The sequence below is a fragment of the Oncorhynchus keta genome, chromosome 34 (genome assembly GCF_023373465.1).
Source record: "Oncorhynchus keta strain PuntledgeMale-10-30-2019 chromosome 34, Oket_V2, whole genome shotgun sequence".
Lineage (NCBI taxonomy): Eukaryota > Metazoa > Chordata > Actinopteri > Salmoniformes > Salmonidae > Oncorhynchus > Oncorhynchus keta.
Genome location: NC_068454.1, coordinates 61,392,903 through 61,416,115, shown reverse-complemented (window position 1 = coordinate 61,416,115; position 23,213 = coordinate 61,392,903). Strand labels below are relative to the sequence as shown.

Here is a 23,213-nt window from a genome sequence, read left to right as displayed (position 1 = left end):
TCACTCACGCTGCCAAGCTTACCCTAGTAAAACTGACTATCCTACCGATCCTCGACTTCGGCGATGTCATCTACAAAATGGCTTCCAACACTCTACTCAGCAAACTGGATGCAGTCTATCACAGTGCCATCCGTTTTGTCACTAAAGCACCTTATACCACCCACCACTGCGACTTGTATGCTCTAGTCGGCTGGCCCTCACTACATATTCGTCGCCAGACCCACTGGCTCCAGGTCATTTACAAGTCCATGCTAGGTAAAGCTCCGCCTTATCTCAGTTCACTGGTCACGATGGCAACACCCATCCGTAGCACGCGCTCCAGCAGGTGTATCTCACTGATCATCCCTAAAGCCAACACCTCATTTGGCCGCCTTTCGTTCCAGTACTCTGCTGCCTGTGACTGGAACGAATTGCAAAAATCGCTGAAGTTGGAGACTTTTATCTCCCTCACCAACTTCAAACATCAGCTATCCGAGCAGCTAACCGATCGCTGCAGCTGTACATAGTCTATAGGTAAATAGCTCACCCTTTTTCACCTACCTCATTCCCATACTGTTTTTATACTGTTTTTATTTATTTACTTTTCTGCTCTTTTGCACACCAATATCTCTACCTGTACATGCCCATCTGATCATTTATCACTCCAGTGTTAATCTGCAAAATTGTATTATTCGCCTACCTCCTCATGCCTTTTGCACACATTGTATATAGACTGCCCATTTTTTTCTACTGTGTTATTGACTTGCTAATTGTTTACTCCATGTGTAACTCTGTGTTGTCTGTTCACACTGCTATGCTTTATCTTGGCCAGGTCGCAGTTGCAAATGAGAACTTGTTCTCAACTAGCCTACCTGGTTAAATAAAGGTGAAATAAAAAATAAAAAAATAAAACTCATCAGACATGTCACCCATTGAGCATGTTTGGGATGCTCTGGATCGATGCTTCCAACAGCATGTTCCAGTTCCCGCCAATATCCAGTAACTTTGCACAGCCATTGAAGAGGAGTGGGAGAACATTTGACGGGCCACAATCAACAGCCTGATCAACTCAATGTGTAGGAGATGTGTCGTGCTGCATGAGGAAAATGGTGGTCACAACAGATACAGACTGGTTCTGATCCACACCCCTACTTTTTTATAAAGGAATCAATGACCAACAGATGCATATCTGTATTCCCAGTCATGTGAAATCCATAGACTCGGGTCTAATGAATTTACTTCAAATGACTGATTTCCTTATATGAACTGTAACTCAGTAAAATCTTTGAAATTGTTGCATGTTGAGTTTATACTTTTATTCAGTATATTTAGGTCAGTGAGAAATACATTGTATTTGCTGCACCCAAACATGTATGGTATGTAAAGAGGAACACCCAGTTAAATATACAAACATCACAAGTGTTCTTGACAGAAGTGAATGAGGGTAAGGTGATATGACATCAAAAGACATGACGTGGGTACTTGGTTTTGGCATGTTCTCGCATTGCATTATAAGTATGTTCTACTTACCGACTTTCTATGTAAACTCGACACATATTTCATTCAGCCTTTTTGGGATAGAGGGAATCGGTTTGGAAAAAACGAATTACACCTTGATTATGACAGACATTTGTGTATTTGTAATGATACACAGTCAATTCAGTGATTTATTGGTTTATTCATGAAAGTTTATTAAAACAAGATCTTGATATAAAGTGAAGTAATAAGAATAATAAAATAATATTATTGAGCGTGGCAGGTAGCCTAGTGGTTAGAGCATTGGGTCAGTAACCGAAAGCTAAAAATCTGTTGTTCTGCCCCTGAGCAAGTCAGTTAACACGCTGTTCCCCGGGTGCCGTGGATGTTGATTAATAAGGCAGCCCCCCACACCTCTCTGATTCAGAGGGGTTGAGTTAAATGCTGAAGGCATTCAGTTGTGCAACTGACTATGTATTCCCTTTATTTGTTTGGGGCCTTTCTGAACACCCAAAGTCACCTTGCATCATGATAAGGTGTACAAAATGATATCCAACTTTGTTATTTATGTCAGTTGCCAACAAGTCATGCATTCCATTTTTAAAGAAATGCCTACTGACCTCCGAGCAGATCGTTATTATGCAAAGGATAAATCCTTCTATATTGACTGAATTTATACAACAGGATTTGGTCATACACACTAAACAGTCATTATTGTGGCCCAGACACGTTGGCTGGACAGGCACCAAAGGCATAGTCTTTAAAGGCTAATTAATCTGACTGACAATCCTGCCAAGCTAGAACAAACTCAAGGAAGACTATTTGCCATTGCGAGGTCCCTACTTTCAGAATTGGCGTTCCATTCCAAACAAAGAAATGCATCCACTCATATGCAGTCAACGCCATCCATAATTGTTCTTTTATTTACACTAGTATTTACAGAGCGCTTCTCCTTTCTTTGTGGAGGTTTGCAGTGGAGAAACTACACCCCATGCGCTTACAAATTCATATTTACTTCTGTCAGCTTCTCAATACTGGTTTCTGGATGTATTGTTGTTCTGCATTTATTGTGTAATATTGATAGCCTCTGCCTCATTAGTAGTGAAAGAAAAGGTGAGCCTACCACAGTCACGAATATGGCCCGGCGTTGGCCATATAAAAGGAAAAAGAACAGCACCAAGCACCACTCAACCTCCTTGAAGACCCATGAGCAGGTAAAGCCTCTTCGCTTTGCAAGAAGTACAGATCTTTACAGCATTACTATTCGAGAACATGCAAGTTCAAATATGAGGTCATCAATCTCCGTGATGTGCAAAGGCTAATCTCTTGATTCTCAAAGGATTGCCTATTTTTATTGTTAGTAACATTTTTGCTTATGGCTATCAATGTGAATATGTTAGTGGGAAAAGACAAAAGTTGATGTTAAAATACAGTAACAAAAATGCAATAGATACTAGCATGCAGTTGTACAAAGATTCTGACAACAGGCAAACGAAGGCAATGTACTCCATTCTGATCATGTGGATTCTTATTCTAGATAGGTGCAGTCTCTCTCTCCTGGATTTCAGGCACAATGTTTGAGTTATTGGTTTGCATCCTGACACTGCATGAAGTGTACTCTGCGTGCAATGTGGTAAGTACTCCTACTAATTACTGAAAATAACATATGTCATCTGAAACAGTATATTAGACATGAAACCAATTACACGTTAAAGTATTTATGAAAGGTCTTACTCTGAAAGCTTTTCATTCTTTCCCTTGAGCCATCTCCTACTGCTGTGTCCACAGTCAAGTAAGTACAATTCCTTTCGAACATTCTAACACAGTGCCCAGTGAAAGTGTACACACTCGTTGCACAGTCTCCACATTTTGCTGCCTGAACATTTAAAAAGGGATTACACAACCTACTCCAGATTTTAAAAGTAAAAGACAATTATAGAACGTTTTCCAAATCAATTCAAAATTAAATGAAAATGTCTTGATTGCATATGTCTTGACACCCCAGAGTTCATACTTGGTTGAAACACCTTTGGCAGCCATTACAGCATTGAATCATTTCGAATAAGATTCTACCAACTTTGCACAACTCTTAGGGCAACATGTATTCATTGTTTTGTCATTAACTTTGGCTGGGAATCATTGATGGACAGCAATATTCAAACCTTTTTTTTTAAGGAGATTTCATTCAGGACTGAGACTGGACCATTCAGGAACAAGTAAACAACTCTTGGAAAGCCATTCGGATGTGTCTTTGGCATTAAATAGGTAGAATTTTCCAGAAAAAAAACTACCTCAGGGTTAGTATTAGGGTGGCAGTATCATGTTATAGGTATTGCTTCTCATCGGCAGGGACTGGGAGGCGCGTCAATTTCAAAATAAATATGAAAGCCTCAAAGCCCAGGTAAACATTGACAAAAATAACCCTCCTCAGTCTTCTCAAAATCCTGGGACAGAGTTGTATTTTTCAGTGAGACAATTATACATAATGTTATGTCAAAGACACACCTGATTGGATTTCCAAGGTGTTGTGTTGCCGAGTTGTCTGGACTCAGTCCTGACATAAATTTGCTTGAAAAGAGGTTTAAATATGCTTTCCATCAATGATTCCCAACCAAATATACTGCGCTTGAGCAATTTTGACCCAAAAAAATTGGCATATGCTGCCCTAAGAGTTGGTAGTGTAAACTTCAAAAGGTGGAGTAGATTATGTAGATCTGTACTGTAGGAAAAAATGTAATCCCTTTCAATTTCATGTGAAGACTTTGCAAACGGTGTGTAGACTTTCAATATCCTCTACCAACATGATTATAAATGAATTCAACTGGATTTAATTATCACACTCAATGTTTAATTCATCATGTGTTGTCTTTACAAAAGAACGTGGATTGATTTGGGACTCATTGTCCAGACGTTGGCAAAGACATTAGGAGTAAATAGTTGCTTTGTATTATGGTTTAGTGAAGTATTTACACATGGAGTAAGTAATGTGCATATAATCCCACAATATAATGTGTGTGTGTGTATGTATAGATATTTGCCCAGACAGCACAGCAGTTCAGGCTGAGATCCTTAACCAGCACAACGCCTTCCGGAGAGCGGTTACGCCAACTGCTAGAGACATGCTCAAGATGGTAAACTTTCATAATTCATGTACTTTCCACCAGTAACAAACCTCAGAATCAATGTTTCCAACATAGTATCCCCCAAAATCCATCATAAAGAATAGAATCCCTGATTGGTAATTCATAGAGCAGCCCTATATGGTTAGTCTATGTACAGGTAGAGAAAATACAGTGGCCACAAAATACTCCTTGGACACTAGTATGTGGATGTCAGTCTTGTGGATGGCTTTATTCTAGAACTGTTAGTATTTGATCTGCAGAACTGGAGCGAGGAGGCAGCGGCCAGTGCTCAGGCTTGGGTTGACACCTGCTCCATGGCTCATGGCCCACCCAGCAGTCGCATGCTTGGCGGTACCTTTTCCCCTTTGTCTCTCCTTGACATCTCCTGTTCGTCCCCTGTTGTAGAGCAAACTAAAACAAATATATTTGATTGATTCATGCAACTCAAGACTTTGGCTGCAATGGTATCAATGTGAGCGTGATCTTAAGCTCAAATATATTTTGAATGTCATGAGTTCTTATCACCAGTGACTCTCTATGGTAGCTTACGTTTGTTGACATCTTAAATCCTGCATTCAGAGACATTTTAGTAAACTGTTCCAGTTTGATTTCACTGTTACACACCTATTTAGTAAACTTTTCCATGCATGCTTCACTTCTGAACAGACTACGAAATGGGTGAGAACCTGTTCATGTCCTCCGCTTCTACGAATTGGACTCAAATCGTTACAGCCTGGCACAGTGAGGTCATAGACTACTCCTATCCCAATGGATCTATCAATGGTAAATCCATTGGCCACTACACACAGGTAACATTCATCTTATGTGCAGATACACTATGACATGAAGTGCCTTCAGATAGTATTCAGACTTGTTGACTTTTTCCACATTGTTATGTTACAGCCTTCTAAAATGGATGAAATAAAACATTTTCCTCACGAATCTACACACAATACCCCATAATGACTAAGTGATTAAAAACAACAAAAAAACATATTTACATAAGTATTCAGACCCTTTGCTATGAGACTCGAAAATTGAACACCTTCCTAATATTGAGTTGTCTCCCCACAAATCGGTGCACCTGGCACCTACTACCATAAAATCATTCAAAGGCACTTAAATCTTTTGTCTAGTCCATTCACCCTCTGAATGGCACACGTACACAATCCAGGTCTCAATTCTCTCAAGGCTTAAAAATCCTTCTTTAACCGGTCTCCTCTCCTTCATATACACTGTTTGAAGTGGATTTAACAAGTGACATAAATAAGAGATCATAGCTTTCACCTGGATTCACCCCCGGTCAGTCTACGTCATTGGAAAGAGCCGGTGTTCTTCGTTCTCAACATTTTGTCTACTCAGTGTATATTGTTATGAACCATTGTGCTACACTCAAAATAACATCTGCTACATATGTGGATGAGACATGTAACAATTGATTTGATTTGCTGTGCTGTATGGTAGTCAGAGTGGTGTGTAGTTACCGACAAGTGTCATTATGGTTATTCGCCAATGAAACTCGGATAACACTAAACGGTGTTTCCTTCCATATACCTGAAGGTGGTTTGGAACAGTTCATACAAGGTTGGCTGTGGTGTGGCCCTGTGTCCTGGCTCAGTCTACTTCTATGGGTGCCAGTATTACAGAGCGTATGTTGCACTAATCACACCCAGAAATGCACCTAACACCCGTGTACAATTTCACCCAATTTACTGTAACTGGTAGTGGAAGGTAGGCATCATCCAGCGATCATTTCAATACTTTGGTTAACAGGGGAAACTACAGAGGAGTGGCTCCATACAAGGAAGGAGCTACATGTGCCGACTGCCCCAACTCCTGCGAAAATAAGCTTTGCAGTAAGTATCAGACATGATGAAATGCATGTGGTCTAAAATCTTACCAATGTGACTCAGCAATGTTAGTGTTTCAAAAACATGTTCACAAGGTTCAATGTACAATAATCCCCAAATGTAAACGGTCAATATACAATGAATTGACGGCCAATGTTTCTTCTTATGTGTCATTTCAGCCAATCCCTGTCCTTACTTAAACAAGTATGTCAATTGTGCCGCCATGAAAGAACAGGCCGGGTGCAGTAATCCTTTGGTGTACGCCTGGTGTCCCGCCCTCTGCCTGTGCACCTCCAAAATCATCCCAATAGCAAAGAAGTGAAACCACCAGACCTCTCCAAAATGGTCCACTGAAAGATAACTTTGAATGATTCCTCTGTTGTTTCCTTGTCTTTTAGAAGACGAAAAAAAAACATAAAACCTGGCTGATCTATCTACTGTACTTCTGGTAAAGTCAGTTGATTTGAAAAATACTAACTATCACTAATAATATTTTAATTATCACTGTAGGTCTAAGGTACAGATAAAACATGATTCTTATTCTGGGGGTAACATAAGGTGTATAACCTACAGTAACTAATGTTAGTTTGAAGCGTTGCAATTGATTTTGTTCCCTTTCATTGGTTTCAATGTCTTCATACCCATTTCACCAAAGAAAATCAATTTTTGATTTGCATGGACGTTGAATAAGAATATCCTCTACATTTCGAGAAGCAATATTTCCATCAGTTACAGTAACAGTGAACATGTCGATTATTTAGCTAATTAACCACACAGTAATATGGTTATACAGAACTGCAATACCTCAACACATTTAACTTTAAGTTGATTCATGCTGCTCACCATTTGTTCTATCAACATTAAATGTTTGCACATGACAGAAATACATAACCCTTATTATTTTCCTTAATCACATTAAATGATCATGAAGATTAATTCATGGACTCTGTGTTAATGGTTTTACAACTCACTATCACATAGTCAGCGTCACCACCAGATGCCTCTGTTGTACAACAGTAAATTCTGTATCAGAATAACATGACCATCTGCAGGCTTGATATACACTGCCGTTCAAAAGTTTGGGGTCACTTAGAAATGTCCTTGTTTTTGAAAGAAAAAAAAAGCACATGTTTTTGTCCATTAAAATAACATAAAATTGATCAGAAATACAGTGCAGATACTGTTAATGTTGTAAATGACTATTGTAGCTGGAAATGGCTGATTTTTTATGGAATATCTACATAAGGGTACAGAGGCCCATTATCAGCAACCATCACTCTTGTGTTCCAATGGCACATTGTGTTTGCTAATCCAAGTTTAGCATTTTAAAAGGCAAATTGATCATTAGAAAACCCTTTTGCAATTATGTTAGCACAGCTGAAAACTGCCGTCCTGATTAAAGAAGCAATAAAACAAGCCTTCTTTAGACTATGAAACTCGTCAGTCTATTAGACTATGAAACTCGTCAGTCTATACTTGTTCTGAGAAATTAAGGCTATTCCATGCGAGAAATTGCCAAGAAACTGAAGATCTAATACAATGCTGTGTACTACTCCCTTCACAGAACAGCGCAAACTGGCTTTAACCAGAATAGAAAGAGGAGTGGGAGGCTCCGGTGCACAACTGAGCAAGAGGACAAGTACATTAGTGTGTCTAGTTTGAGAAACAGACGCCTCACAAATCCTCAACTGGCAGCTTCATTAAATAGTACTCGCAAAACACCAGTCTCAACGTCAACAGTGAAGAGGCGACTCCGGGATGCTGGCCTTCTAGGCAGAGTTGCAAAGAGAAAGCGATCTCTCAGACTGGCCAATAAAAATAAAAGATGGGTAAAAGAACACAGACACTGGAAAGAGGAACTCTGCCTAGAAGGCCAGCATCCTGGATGTTATTTTAATGGACAAAATGTGCTTTTGAACAGTTAGTGTACACCGTCCCTTCTCCTGTCCCTTACAACATTGATTTATGTGAACTGATCCTTTATCAGAAAAAAGACACATGACTTCTAATAAGAACCCTGAGAAGGCAACACAAGGTGGAACTGGCACACTGATATAGAGGTAAGGTATTCTGCAGTATATTTATTGTCTAGAATTTGATTCAAAAAAGGTTCAATATAACTGTTTATGTTCATGTCTCATGTGTAGGCTATAAAAACTTCAGCAATGCATACCCTCCTGCACATAAACTCAGGCATGATTAACTTTGACTAAAATATTAGAACGTAAACTGTAAGGATCATTTTTGAATAGCTAAAGAGAATAAGAGCTGCTACAAGAAAAACAATTAATTATACTGTTATCTGGTTCAATAACTGGATAGGCTATGCTATTGAAGGAACATATAGTCTTCTACAAGTTATGATCTGTTGACAATTGACATAAATACAGCATATTGATAACGTCTCAGATGGACATTTTTCAGACCGTAAAATGCTATATTTTTACCCAGGAAATCATTTGGATTGACACACTCCAGCATCTTGAATTAAATCCAAGAGCACTGAATTAAATCCAAGATTTTAACATTCTCTGATTAACATCCCAAGCGAAAAATGTGTAATATTTTTATATATCACAAGTATACATAAATATACAACATTTTGTAATAATATACTTCAAATACGAGATGTATTTTTCTTATCTTAAGTATACTATAAATATAATATCATTACACTAACAGACTTATTTAAAGTGTACTTTAAATTACTATATTTTTAAAGCTTTTAATATACTATAAATATACTATCGTCAACATTCAATACACTTATTAGAAGTGTACTTTAAATTAATTGTTTTTCAGTGAAGTATACTACAGTATATGTTCACTATCTTTAAATGTAAACACACTCATTAAAACTGTACTTCAATTTGAAACGCTTTAAATTGTAATTTAGTATATTAATTCAAAATACACTTGGAGTTGTTTTTAAGTTAAAGCATTGACATATATACAGTATATTACACCTTTTTCTCCCCAAATCTGTGATATCCAATTGGTAGTTACAGTTTTGTCCCATCGCTGCAACTCCGGTACAGAGTACCTTGGGACAAGGGCTCATAAAAGACACACCCTCATCCACTTATGCCCTTGGGAGAATCCCCGTGGCAATATTTGTCGTCGGTCCAAATGATTAGCCAAGCAAGGGAAGTTTGCAACGTTAGCCCCTCAGCCCTCGTTTTTAAATTATATTCACTTCGGGGCCTGGAACGCCACATAATTCAGTTCGTGACGATTGTTCATCCACTAAGAAAAGTGCAGCAAAAATTAAAACCTCAATGTCAATATGAAGTCAATATACAAGTGTAAGTAAAAAAAAAAAAGTAAATAAGTTAGAAATTGTGCTACTAATGCACAAACACGTCTCATAAAAGTAATGATGTTTTTGTTTGGTTAGCTTTTGGAAAGTAGCTTGGCAGAAGTCTCAGCCTCCAGTATTTATGCTGCAGTAGTTTGTGTCGGGGTGCTAGGGTCAGTTTGTTATATCTGTAGTACTTCTCCTGTCCTATTCAGTGTCCTGTGTCAATCTAAGTGTGCGTTCTCTAATTCTCTCCTTCTCTCTTTCTCTCTCTCTCTCGGAGGACCTGAGCCCTAGGACCATGCCCCAGGACTACCTGACATGATGACTCCTTGCTGTCCCCAGTCCACCTGGCCATGCTGCTGCTCAAGTTTCAACTGCTCTGCCTTATTATTATTTGACCATGCTGGTCATTTATGAACATTTGAACATCTTGGCCATGTTCTGTTATAATCTCCACCCGGCACAGCCAGAAGAGGACTGGCCACCCCACATATGCTCTCTCTAATTCTCTCTTTCTTTCTCTCTCTCGGAGGACCTGAGCCCTAGGACCATGCCCCAGGACTACCTGACATGATGACTCCTTGCTGTCCCCAGTCCACCTGACTGTGCTGCTGCTCCAGTTTCAACTGTTCTGCCTTATTATTATTCGACCATGCTGGTAATTTATGAACATTTGAACATCTTGGCCATGTTCTGTTATAATCTCCACCCGGCACAGCCAGAAGAGGACTGGCCACCCCACATAGCCTGGTTCCTCTCTAGGTTTCTTCCTAGGTTTTGGCCTTTCTAGGGAGTTTTTCCTAGCCACCGTGCTTCTACACCTGCATTGCTTGCTGTTTGGGGTTTTAGGCCGGGTTTCTGTACAGCACTTTGAGATATCAGCTGATGTACGAAGGGCTATATAAATAAATTTGATTTGAAGTATCAAGGCAGGCTAACGTTTGTTAGCTAATTAGTTTGCAAGCTATCATACAGGAGGCATATATGAATAATTACATAGTTAATATAAGTAGACATGCACTCATAATTGACTGTAGCGCATATAAAGCACCCACAAGCTACCGATGGCTGAAAACACAATCGCGGGATGAATGAGTGACGAATTTCCGGGCAAGGGTGGCCCATTTAAAAATAATTCCTTCCTCCCTCGCCCCTTGCCCTGAAAGTGTATACTCGTCAGACGTCATGATACATCATCAGAAGTGTCCACTTAATTTGAGGGCTGAGGGGATAGGGTGTGTCTTTTAAGTGTTTGGAATGCAGCCAAGGTACGGACTCAGGAGAGGTGAAGGTCGAGAGCCTTGCGTCCTCTGAAACATGACCCTGCCAAGCGGCACTGCTTCTTGACATACTGCTTGCTTAACCCGGAAGCCAGCCGCACCAATGTGTCGGAAGAAACACTGACTGCGATCCAAACATTTAAAAGACACACCCTATGCCCTCAGCCCTCAAATTAAGTGGACACTTCTGACGACGTATCATGATGTCTGACGAGTATACACTTGAAGGGCAAAGGGCGACGGAGGAAAGAATGAGTTTTAAATGGACCACCCTTGGCCGGAAATTCATCACTCGTAGATCCCGCGATGGTTGTGTTTTCAGACAGCCATTTGATTAGATGTTCAGGAGTCTTAAGGCTTGGGGGTAGAAGCTGTTTAGAAGCATCTTTGACCTAGACTTAGAGCTCCAGTACCGCTTGCCGTGCAGTAGCAGAGAGAACAATCTATGACAAGTGTGGCTGGAGCCTTTGACAAATTTGAGGGCCTTCCTCTGACACCGCCTGGTATAGAGGTCCTGCATGGCAGGAAGCTTAACCCCAGTGATGTACCGGGCCGTACACACTACCCTCTGTAGTGCCTTGCGGTCGGAGGCCGAGCATTTGCCATACCAGGCAGTGATGCAACCAGTCAGCATGCTCTCGAGGTTGTTGTCCTGGCACCCCACAGCCAGGTCTCTGACTTCCTCCTTATAGGCTGTCTCGTCATTGTCGGTGATCAGGCCACTGTTGTGTCATCGACAAACTTAATGATGGTGTTGGAGTCGTGCCTGGCCACACAGTCATGAGTGAACAGGAAGTATAGGAGAGGACTGAGCACGCACCCCTGAGGGGCCTCCGTGTTGAGGATCAGCGTGACGGATGTGTTATTACCTACCCTTACCACCTGGGGCGGCCCGTCAGGAAGTCCAGGATACAGTTGCAGAGGGAGGTTTAGTCCCAGGTTCCTTAGCTTAGTGATGAGTTATGAGGGCACAATGGCGTTGAACGCTGAGATGTCGTCAATGAATAGCATTCTCACATAGGTCTTCCATTTGTCCAGGTGTGAAAGAGCAGTGTGGAGTGCAATAGAGATTGCATATGTGGATCTGTTGGGGCAGTATGCAAAATGGAGTTGGTCTAGGGTTTCTGGGATTATGTTGTTGATGTGAGCCGTGACTAGCTTTTCAAAGCACTTCATGGCTACAGACTTTGTGCCTTTTACTGAGCAGGGACTTCTGTCTACTGAGCAGGGACTGCTGTCTACTGAGCAGGGACTTCTGTCTACTGAGCAGGGACTTCTGTCTGACCACTCTACGATAAAGGTGGAGTGCTGCAGAGATGGTTGTCCTTCTGGAAGGTTGTCCCATCTCCACAGAAGAACTCTCGAGCTCTGCCAGAGTGACCATCGGGTTCTTGTTCACCTCCCTGACCTAGGCCCTTCTTAGTTTGGCCGGGCGGCCAGCTCTAAGAAGAGTCTTGTTGGTTCCAATCTTCTTACATTTGATTGATGGAGGCCACTGTATTCTTGGGGACCTTCAATGCTGCAGACATTTTTTGGTACCCTTCCCCAGATACGTGCATCGACACCACCCTGTCTCGGAGCTCTACGGCCAATTCCTTTGTCGTCATGGTTTGGTTTTTGCTCTGAAATGCACTGTCAATTGTGAGACCTTATATAGAGATTTGTGTGTCTTTCCAAATCATGTCAAATCAATTGAATTTACCACAGGTCGACTCCAATCAAGTTGTAGAAACATCTCAAGGATGATCAAAGGAAACAGGATGCACCTGAGCTCAATTTCGAGTCTCATAGCAAAGGGTCTGAATACTTATATAAATAAGGTATTTCTGTTTTTTGATTTTAATACATTTGCACACATTCCGACAAACATGTTTTCATCTTGTCATTATGGGGTACTGTGTAGATTGATGAGGGAATAAATATTTTTATTTTTTAAATAAGGCTGTATCGTTACAAAATATGGGAAAAGGGAAAGGATCTCAATACTTTCCGAATGCACGAAAAATAAACCCTGGATTGTATATCCTACGTATTGGCCAATGAGGGACTTTGAAAATACCGGTCGACCATATTGGCACTCCCCAGAATACGGAGTCCGCCATAGGAATGAATGGAATTATACAGTATTTCAGTTAAACGTGTCAAGGACAAAATTACATGCATAAGTATTTGTTGTTGTAGTGGGGATAGTAACATTAATACTTTCAAAAATCATACTTTAAATACATTAATATATATATAAGTATGTATGTATGTTTAACTCACATAATATATATTTAAAGTATGTATGAAGGTGTCTGTAATAGAATAAACGTGGGAAATAATAGTTTAGACATGAATAATTGCATTTGTATAGCTTCCAAAATTATTTTGTTTTTACTGTGTTGGGTGCGTGCCAGGACGTAGGGGCGGTGGCATCAAAACAGTGCCCTCATTAGTCATCTAGTGTAATTATAGAGAACCGGATTGATCGATTACCTTTTTTTATAAGCAAAGTTTGATTGAAAGAAGGTTCGTTGTCGTTGCAAGTAATTCGTTCACTTTTCGAATTTTTCTAAACGGTTAGCTCGCTAGATACATTTGATTTAGATAGCTAATGTATTGACAGTTGGGTTTACTCGGTGACTACTTGTTAACAAGCTAGCTAATGCAGCAACTGGTGGTGCAGGGACTGAACAGTAGTATTGTCGTTGCAGCTGGATAGCACAGCAGAATGGAACTTTGTTCTCTTTCTACAAGATTTTATCAAGCAAGGCAAGTGTGATAACACGACATTATGTTGCCATGGGTGGCTGTAGAACAGATACGAGAGGGTTAGTTAGAACATATTTGGCTCTAGTATTAGCTTGCCAGGTTAGTTAATGTTAGCTAACTATTGGCAAGTTTATGAAATGTGGGCTAATTTGTCAGTTCACGTAACATGGCAGAGTACGGATGTCTGACTACGTTAACTAGCGATAACTAAATTAGCTCTAGTCTAAATACACACAGCAGCTAACAAACCAGCCACGTCTATCCGTGACGATTGTAAATATGGCTAACTTGTTGACTAACGAAGCTTAGCTAGGCTGCTAACTATCGAATGCCTTAACCAGACAATTTCAAATGAGACGATGTAGCTAACGCTAGCTAATGCATCCATTATGAAACATAATTTTGCAATGTTATACCGACAGTTTTGCCAATTGAAAATTCCATTGAATGCAAATGCACTGTTTGCATGTAATTAGCTAACGGTAGTCAGTTACTATTCAAAGTCACATTTATTAGACATCTTGTGTGCATGCAATTTCAGATGATAATGTCTAGCATTGAACCGTTGAATCTATTGATATTCAGTGTCTCTTGTTAATGGTGTGTTTTGTTTTACAGAGCACAATCCATGGCGCACATTAGGTACGAGTCAAATATGGACCGAAAGATGATACGGAACGTTTTTGTGCAGATGTTATAACGAGGTAGTTAGCAAGCCAGGACATTGGATAAATACAACAGCGTTGCAAGTGAAACACCTACATTGCAGGTTGACAGCTACGCTTGGTCTTGCTGTGTGCGTGGAGTGCCTATGGCGGAGTTTGGAGAGAACGACGGCTCATCTCCATCGAATACTGGGGATTCGGTGGCTTTGCCCTGTGATCAAACAGACGGGAAGACGCAGTGCGAAGTATCGGTCTTTAATGGGGACTGTGGGATACCGGCAAACACGGTTGGATCAGATGCGTTACCTGACAGCCCAGGGCTTGAAACTGCCAACAACTCCTCTGTCGGATTGGATTCCAAATCTGGAATACCACGCAGGAGCAGCATTATAAAGGTAAATCATATTTGTAATACGGATTTGAAAACGCAAAGAGGGATGCATGGTTGGCTAGATGGTTAGCATAGTGGATGCATCCTTAGACTTTGATCTTCCACGAAGTGTACATGTTATGCACATTGGTTCAGCAACCTCGACCATACGACCACTTGCAATCAAAAAAAAAAACACTGTTCACACACACAGTGACAATGCAAACAGTCAGGTTAAAGTATAGGTCTTTTCTGAATTTCATCGCAAGTGTCAATTCACCATTCAGAGCAAATTAACTAACTTCTGTGTTGTCAGCTCATGGTAAATATCTGAGATATTTAGCTGAATTCTGGATAGGTGACTACTAGGAGGGGATACACCTCCATTATCAGATTGAATACTATTGTTTAAAAATATCCTAGGCCAAGTCCTCACTAACTCATTTATGAAATTGAAGCTGAGACCTTAATATGAAGACACAGGGAGTTAGTATGGGACAACAATGTCTAGGTTACAGGCGTTCTTACAAATACGTTCTGTAGGAAAACATTGCTTGAATGCTTTGCATGAACTGAATTTGGAGACCAAAGTGATCTGTTTGCGGCATCTTTCAAACAACAATCTTGAGTGCTTGACGTTTACCATATGTTGCCATTCCACATTTGGGAAAGTCAGGACCAATTCCTGTGGTTAAGAACAGTTTCCAAATTAAATTGGTGCCATTGTTGTCTGAACACATTGGTTTTGTAAGCAGTTCATCAGAGACAAGGATTTTCCTCATTAAGACTTCTCAGCTTTGTATTCTGTTGTCTTCATTACAATAGTGTTTTCAGTTGGCCTCTATATTAGACAACAGATGGCCTCATGAAGGAAATGATGCATTCGCCTATTTCCTCATATTGACTGTGTTGCAAGGTTGTTCGTTTGACTTGTTTTCCCTGAAAGTGAAGGCTACAAATCCCTAAATAGGCCTACAAATTGCATTCAAGTGTAGCCTAGGTCTTGCAGCCTGAGGCTATTACATTGCTAAACTCACAGCATTTTTGTATTTAGCTTATTGCTGCTCATTAGGCAGGTTACCATTGACCCAGGTTTATTCAATTAAAGCTATGTCGCAACAAAAACACATTGCAACGTGTAATAGAAACAGCAGCTATTGAAGAAATGTTCTAAAGATTTATCCATTCAATGTGTGGATGTGTCTTTTGTCAAACTTTATTGTGAGGAATTATGATGGAAACAGTTTTTCAGAATAAATTATTGCCGAATAATTTAAGGTACTCTGGGCACATGTCACACAACTATAAAGCTCCACTACACATTTTAATTCTAAATGTCTACTGCTTGCAAAAATAAAAATGTTTCTTTGCAGAACAAGGATTGTCTTGACTTTCAAGAATGCCTGAATTGTTTCGCCTTGCTTTTCTGGTTGGTTGGATGCAAGTTTCACAACCCAATTATTTCAGCTCTACAGGAGTGCAAGCTGCACAATGGCACAGACCATGGCGATACGTTGGCACATGAGAATTATTAGAATATGGCAAATATGAGTAAATTCTTGCATTCTATCCATGCTGGCCTTTGCGGGCTACCTGAGATATGAAACATACTGTAGGTGGGAAGGCATACAGACTGTCACATTTATTCATGCACAATTTCCCTAAATGGATTTTGGAAACAGTTCAAACACTTTAATTGTTTTATTCGCCACACGGTTTTTGCGAATGTTACATTTTTTGGGAGGCAGGGGGGTGACATCATTACGGCCTGCTGTTTTTGTCACAAGTAGAAACAAAGTCAGTTGTTGCAATTTCTATGCAAACTTTCTAAATGTCAACAACAATAAAATCACTGGACAAGTTAATGGAAACAGCTTATGTAGGTCTATCCCTTATTTCTTTGCATCTTTTGATTTTAAGCTGCTTATGGCTTACACTCTTGCCCAGGGATGGGCAACTCCAGTCCTTTGTGGCTTGATTGGTGTCACATTTTTGCCCCAGCTAACACAACTGACTTCAATAATCAATGAGTGATCTTTTAGTTTTGACTGCAATTAGTTTAATCAGATGTGTTTGCTAGGGATTGGGGGGGAAAGGTGAGACAACCACTTAGGACTGGAGTTGCTCGTCCCTGCTCTAGCCTTCTTATCATATCTGCAAGTCAACTGTGTAGCCTTTTGAATGGATAGTCCCCACTGTGACTGAAGTTGCATCAATATCTTTTGATCAGCTAATTTCTGGTCCTACTGTAGATGAGGCTCGCACTTGTTATTGTCCAAAATCTCAATCAACTATGTTATTCATTGTGAGCCTTTTCATTGTGGTATTGTTAATTTGCCTGCAATGAACATGGTTCTTTCCAGTTAAGCTCTTTTTCAAGCCAGGTTTTGTGGGCAGCACTTTTTTGGCACATTGAAAGTGTTGAACTTTGACTCTCTCTCTGCCTGGAGATTGATGAAGGTAACATTGACATTTCTGCCTTGTAAATATCCAAGTGATCTCTCACCACACAAGGACCTGTCTCACTTCCCAGCTGTGAAGAACTATTTATTTAATCTGATGTCCACTCCTGTGACTCAAGGTTAAAAAAAACTACAAATTAATAGTTCAATTATGTCTATTGAAAGGTATTGGAGAGCAGAGAATTCTGTATTTACCCCCCCCAAAAAATATTTGCTGCACATACTTTCACTCACCAAGCTCTTGTTTGGTCTAGGGAAACCTTCTGTGTCGACAAACCTCTCATTGCTATTGAACAAAGCTTAATGCACACGTCGTGTTAGTACTGACTGGTCCGAAGGTAGTCGAAAATTATCACGTGGCTTACCACCAATGTCCAAAACGCAATAAGGGACTAGGACTACACAATAACAGCCTTCTCTGCAAGCCTTGACAAGTTGGTATAATACAACACTGGTCCATATGCAAATCAGTGTTGGGCAAATTTCCAGGCTAATCATGCTGGCCCTGTCAGACCAGAGCTAAAATGGACAGCTCCCATTAGTAGCAGTGGGTTCTGCTGGAGGTCTTAGACCTGTGCTGCCATATTACACCTCTCCTCTCCACTTCCACCTTGTGGTGTGGATCAGAAAACCAGTCGGTCGGTATCTGGTGTGACCACCATTTGCCTCATGCAGCGTGACACATCTCCTTCGCACAGAGTTGATCAGGGTGTTGATTGTGGAATGTTGTCCCACTCATCAATGGCTGTGCTGGATAAGTTGCTGGATATTGGCTGGAACTGGAACACGCTGTCCTACACGGCAATCCAGTGCATCCCAAAAATGCTCAATGGGTGACATGTCTGGTAAGTATACAGGCCATGGAATAACTGGGACATTTTCAGCTTCCAGGAATTGTGTACAGATCCTTGCAACATGGGGCTGTGCATCATCATGCTGAGCCATGAGATGATGGCAGCGAATGAATGGCACGACAATGGGCCTCAGGATCTCGTCACTGTATTTCTGTGTAATGATCACGCTGTTTAATCAGCTTCTTGATATACAACACCTGTCAGGTGAATTGATTATCTTGGCAAAGGAGAAATGCTCACTAACAGGGATGTAAATAAATGTGTGCACAATTTGAGCTAAATAATATTTTTGTGTGTATGGAACATTTCTGGTATCTTTTCAGCTCCTGAAACATGGGACCAAAACTTTACATGTTGTGTTTATTTTTTGTTCACTGTATAATTAATTGTGCACAGCCTTCAAGATTGAATTTATATGAAAGATCTAAGCACTTCCAATGAGAAGACTGGCACTTTCACTTTCTGTCCACACATAACATGAACACTGATTTTCAACTGTATTATGGAGCGCAAATCCCCATTGCACACGTTGAACGTTTTCCTTAATTTTTTTACCTTTGAAATCAACATGGTTTTTACATTTACTCCACCAATTTTCAGAGAGAGCAGCTTTCTGTGGAACGGGTAAGATATTTGTTTACATGTTTGATTGGTCAGATACGTGCAGGCTTGTGGTAATGGCTGGAGTGGAATGGTATCAAATACATCAAACGTATGGTTTCCATGTGTTTGATATTCCATTTGCTTCGTTCCGGCCAGTATTATGCCTCCTGTGATGTGGGGATGGAGGGGGCTTGACATGAAGTGGATTGGAATGTGTTTAGGATATTACATGAATTATTACAGAATGATGCACTAGAAATGTGTAATATTTCTGGAACAAAGAAAAACAACTTAAGATTTGAAAATAATGGTTCTGTTCTCGAACACTAGATATCACTTTTGTTTCCATTCCTTAAAATGGTTTGTTCTTTTTCATGTTCTTTGAAAATGGTTCCAACCCCTGAGTAATATAATAAGCTATTTACCTACTAAAGCAGAATAGTTTTTCTGCAGTGATGAGATGATGTGGTCGGCAGTGGTGGAAGAATACCCAATTGTCATACTTGAGTAAAGATATCTCTAAAGAAAACTACTCAAGTGAAAGTCCCCCAATGAAAATACTGCTTGAGTAAAAGTCTAAAAGTATTTGGTTTGAAATATACTTGTATCAAAAGTAAATGTAATTGCTGAAATATACCTAGTAAGTAATTTCAAATTCCCTATATTAAGCAAACCAGACAGCACAATTGGGTTTTAAATTTGTATTTGTATTTTAATTTATGTTTTTACAATTATTTAAGGATAGCCAGGGGCACACTCCAACACTGAGTCTGCCAGATCAGAGGCAATGGGGATGACCAGGGATGTTATCTTGATAAGTGCATGAATTTGACAATTTTCCTGTACTGCTAGCCATTCAATTTACTCTTGGGTGTCTGGAAACATGTATGGAGTAAAAAGTACATTCTTTTCTTTAGGAATGTAGTGAAGTAAAAGTAAAAAGACTTCAAGAATATAAATGGTGAAGTACAGAACCCACTTATCTGGGACTTAAAATAACACTTTCTCAAATTACACACACACACAGTGGGCTGAAACTTGGCTTCCAAAATTGTGGTATTGCTGAGTGTGAGAGGCCTAGCTTGGGTCAGGTCACAGTATGTGCTCAAAATATAATCATAAGTAGACGCGCACAATTAAAACCACTGTATCATACTGCTTGAGGTGTAAAAATCCAGATTTAACTAGTCATGTCCGTTAAGAACAAATTCTTATTTACAATGACGGCCTACACATGTGAATGATGATGTAGCTTTGGCCTAACAGTTTTTAAAATTCTGTTCAGTTTTGACCAACCACTGGAAATGACAGATTTTTGAATGAACCTGTGGCTAAATCATTTTTTCACAGTTCCCTTAACATGGTCCCTTCATTGTTTGATGGCTATCAATTATCTTCTGTATCTTGTTGCCAAAACCACAGCTCAGAGCTTGTCCCTGATTTAGTGATCATCCAAGCAAAATGTAGGCCTAGGATTTTTTCCCAGCTGTCTACTGCAAATAATAAAAATCTTCTCTTCTGGTCCAGGCAGAACAGGAGAAGCAATATGTTCTCTTTCAATTCAGATGCTCCATATTTCAAGGGGAGCCTTATACTTAGTTAGCTTAGGAATCCCTTGCAGCAATTGTTTTCCTTCCCTTTTCTCAAGATCAGGGTTATTTGTCGATATTGAGTAGTTTACACGACACCAGCCTACAACAGTTTATGATGCCTGATCTTTCTTGGACCCTAGCGCTAACCAAACCCTGTTGAATGTGAAATGTCACTGGTCTCATAGACTAGATATAACATGGTAAGCGTAAATCCATCCTGGACACTGAAATTGGAATGATATGTTACGTTTGCTATGGTTACATAAGATGGAAGATTACTTGAGGCAAAAACAAAAAGGAGGGTTTGCATGGTCAGGGTGGGTGTATAACGTCTTGCAACGCAAAGGTTGTGTGTTCGAATCTCATCATGGACATGTTTAGCATTTTAGCAAAATGTGCTATTTTGCAACTACTTTTTAGCTACTTTGTAACTACTTAGCATGTTAGTGAACCCTCCTTCTAACCTTAACTCTTAGCTAACCCTAACCTAACTCCTAACCTTGACTCCTAACATCTAATAATATAATAACATCTAGCAACCCAAAGGTTGTGTGTGAATCTCAAGGACAATTTTTGCTAATTAACAGCGTTGTTACTTATTAGCAGCATGTTATCTAACCCTTTCCCTAACCTTAACCGTTTTAGCTAACCCTAACCTAACTCCTAGCCCTAACCTTGACCCCTAAATCTAGCTAAGTGGCTAGGGTAGCCACTTAACTAACGTTAGCCACAACAAATTTGTAACATATCATACGAAATGGATGATTGACATACACAAAATAATACATATTATTCAAAAACATAAAATATTTTTAAAATGTATTACCGTGGTATGATATTTTGGCCATATTGCTCAATCCTACTTGACTGCATCAAATCAATGTAGAGAAGATTTCTCAGCTAGCTAAGTTAGCCAGCTAGCTATCTAGGTAATTGAGGCTACAATGTGCTGCGCTCCCCTGTCCTTGAAAACAATTAACATAATTCAGATTAAACGGCATACCTGTTGATTGTTTGTAGCTCACTCATTCTCATTTAGCTAACGTTTAATTCTGTAATTTTTATTCCATTTTGCATTGATTATAGAAATCTCTCACTTCCCTTGCTACACATGGAACCTTGGACTGTAGAGCAGTTTTGATAGGCTGACAAAATCTAAAAGCTACTTGTGAAATGTGTGTAGGATACCGGCATAGCTGGCTACCAGTATGCATGTCTTTTTAAAATATATATTTTTTAATTATGGGACACAGGTGATAAAGTACATTTAAACATTTGTTTTATTACATTTAGGAATTTCAAATGTCATCCTTGTATGTAACAATGTCACATGGATAATTGACTTAATACAAGGTATTTTCATTCCTAATTAAATTAGGCCTAAAAAAATACACAAGTATTCAAATACTAACCGTTTCAGATATTTGAATAACCGTGCCCATCCCTAGCTACTATTCAAATTAAATCGATTAGCAACAGACTGATTTAAAATGTGCAAAGTTATTAGGGCTGTCCCCGACTACAAAACAATGTTGGTCGACCGAGAGTCGTCTGTTCTTTCCATATATAGACACACCCTATGTTTGAATAAAATCAACTATATGTAGGCTACTGCGCTTGTCTGATGCTTTAAGCACTGCAATTTTTTAAATGAAGACACGCAAATTTACTAAAGATGGAGCCAGAGTTTAATATAGCCTAACCAGAATAATAAAAACCTGTTCTGACCCTCTTCCTCCCGCTGCTGCTGGCCTTTGCAGATTATGGCAGTTTCTATACTCCTGAAGTTGCCGGTAATGGGCTACACCAGCCGTCGGCAACCTTTTTTCATTTTCGTGGAACAGTTTTATTTTAAATTTATAATAGTCTTCATATCTTAATCAATGTCATCTGGTTAATCAAAATCCTACTTGAATGAAGATTACATTTGAAAACTTAACTTCTATTGCCATTGCCGATATGTAAAAATGGCGTACATAAAGCCAACAAATAAACATTGCAGTCCGCAGGTAGATATTATCCTGATAAAAATAAATATCCTGTCCTTGGCTAAGCATGGCCTGTCTGCAAGGAACTTGAAACATTGTCAACTATTAAAATATTCTGGGCCCTCAGTTTCCTGTGCCAGTGAGCTCCGGAGAGAGACACAGCTGTAGGATATTTGTGGGATAAGAAGTAATCAGGTAGGCCTACTTTGATATTTCCACAGGATCAGGGCATGACATTTTTTCCCCCTTTCTGAGTGTTTATCTAAAGGGATAGAGCTGGAAAGAATTTTCAAATAAGCTACATTGAGGAACTATTGTCATTCTCAATGGATGTAAAAACAGACTTTGTTTACTTGCCGTTTGAGGAGAAGAAAAAATTACTTTGAGAATTAGTATTAGATCCCCAAAGGGGCACATTTTATAGGCCTGCATTTGTGTGCAGGCCAGGTAGCCTATAGGCTTACTTCTATGCATAATCAGGTGTGTGTCCGTAGTCAAGATTGACAGGAGCGCTACAGTACAAACAAAAGACAATGAATAAATTGACAACTTGTAAATGGAATTAAATAAATCAGTGTAGCCTAGGTTGTGTGCTCTGCAAACAATGTGTCCACTCCTACAAGGACGATGGTGAGACTGTAGTAATATATTGAATGCATTAACAGAAATGACCTTAACCAAACAAACATTGTAGATTAAAAATAGTGGGAATTAATGGTAAATGTACTACTGGTGTGCCATCCCTGCGGCCTCTGCAATGGATTAGTCCACTCAGACAGGCGTGAATCAGACTGGTGTCTCGTGTACCATACATATTTAAAAAAATATATTTTCCACTGCTTGACAAAAAATAAATATTGGTCGACCAACAGCCTATCGACCAAACATTGGACCAGTCGACTTAATGGGGTCAGCCC

At 39.7% G+C, this 23,213-nt stretch overlaps 2 protein-coding genes across 4 annotated transcripts in view; both read left to right on the top strand.

Annotated features, from left to right (window-relative positions):
- Positions 1-2,530: 2,530 nt before the first annotated feature.
- LOC118367443 (cysteine-rich venom protein) lies at positions 2,531-7,363 on the top strand. The gene is made up of 8 exons (XM_035750930.2): positions 2,531-2,669; positions 2,993-3,092; positions 4,486-4,586; positions 4,838-4,928; positions 5,244-5,386; positions 6,138-6,226; positions 6,351-6,433; positions 6,607-7,363. The coding sequence occupies exons 1-8, from the start codon at positions 2,592-2,594 to the stop codon at positions 6,747-6,749; spliced, it is 828 nt and encodes a 275-aa protein (XP_035606823.1). The 5' UTR covers positions 2,531-2,591; the 3' UTR covers positions 6,750-7,363.
- A 3,914-nt stretch (positions 7,364-11,277) lies between these two features.
- The window catches only part of LOC118367442 (inactive phospholipase C-like protein 2), a 67,205-nt gene continuing 55,269 nt past the window's right edge, over positions 11,278-23,213 (top strand). The window contains exons 1-4 of one of the 3 annotated variants that reach the window (XM_035750929.2): positions 13,477-13,519; positions 13,705-13,762; positions 14,381-14,404; positions 14,532-14,822. In XM_035750929.2, the coding sequence (XP_035606822.2) occupies positions 14,574-14,822 (249 nt within the window). In that variant the 5' untranslated portion in view covers positions 13,477-13,519; positions 13,705-13,762; positions 14,381-14,404; positions 14,532-14,573. Of the gene's footprint in view, positions 13,763-14,380; positions 14,823-23,213 lie in introns of all 3 variants that reach the window. The other 2 variants (XM_035750928.2, XM_035750927.2) reach the window with 2 other exon arrangements.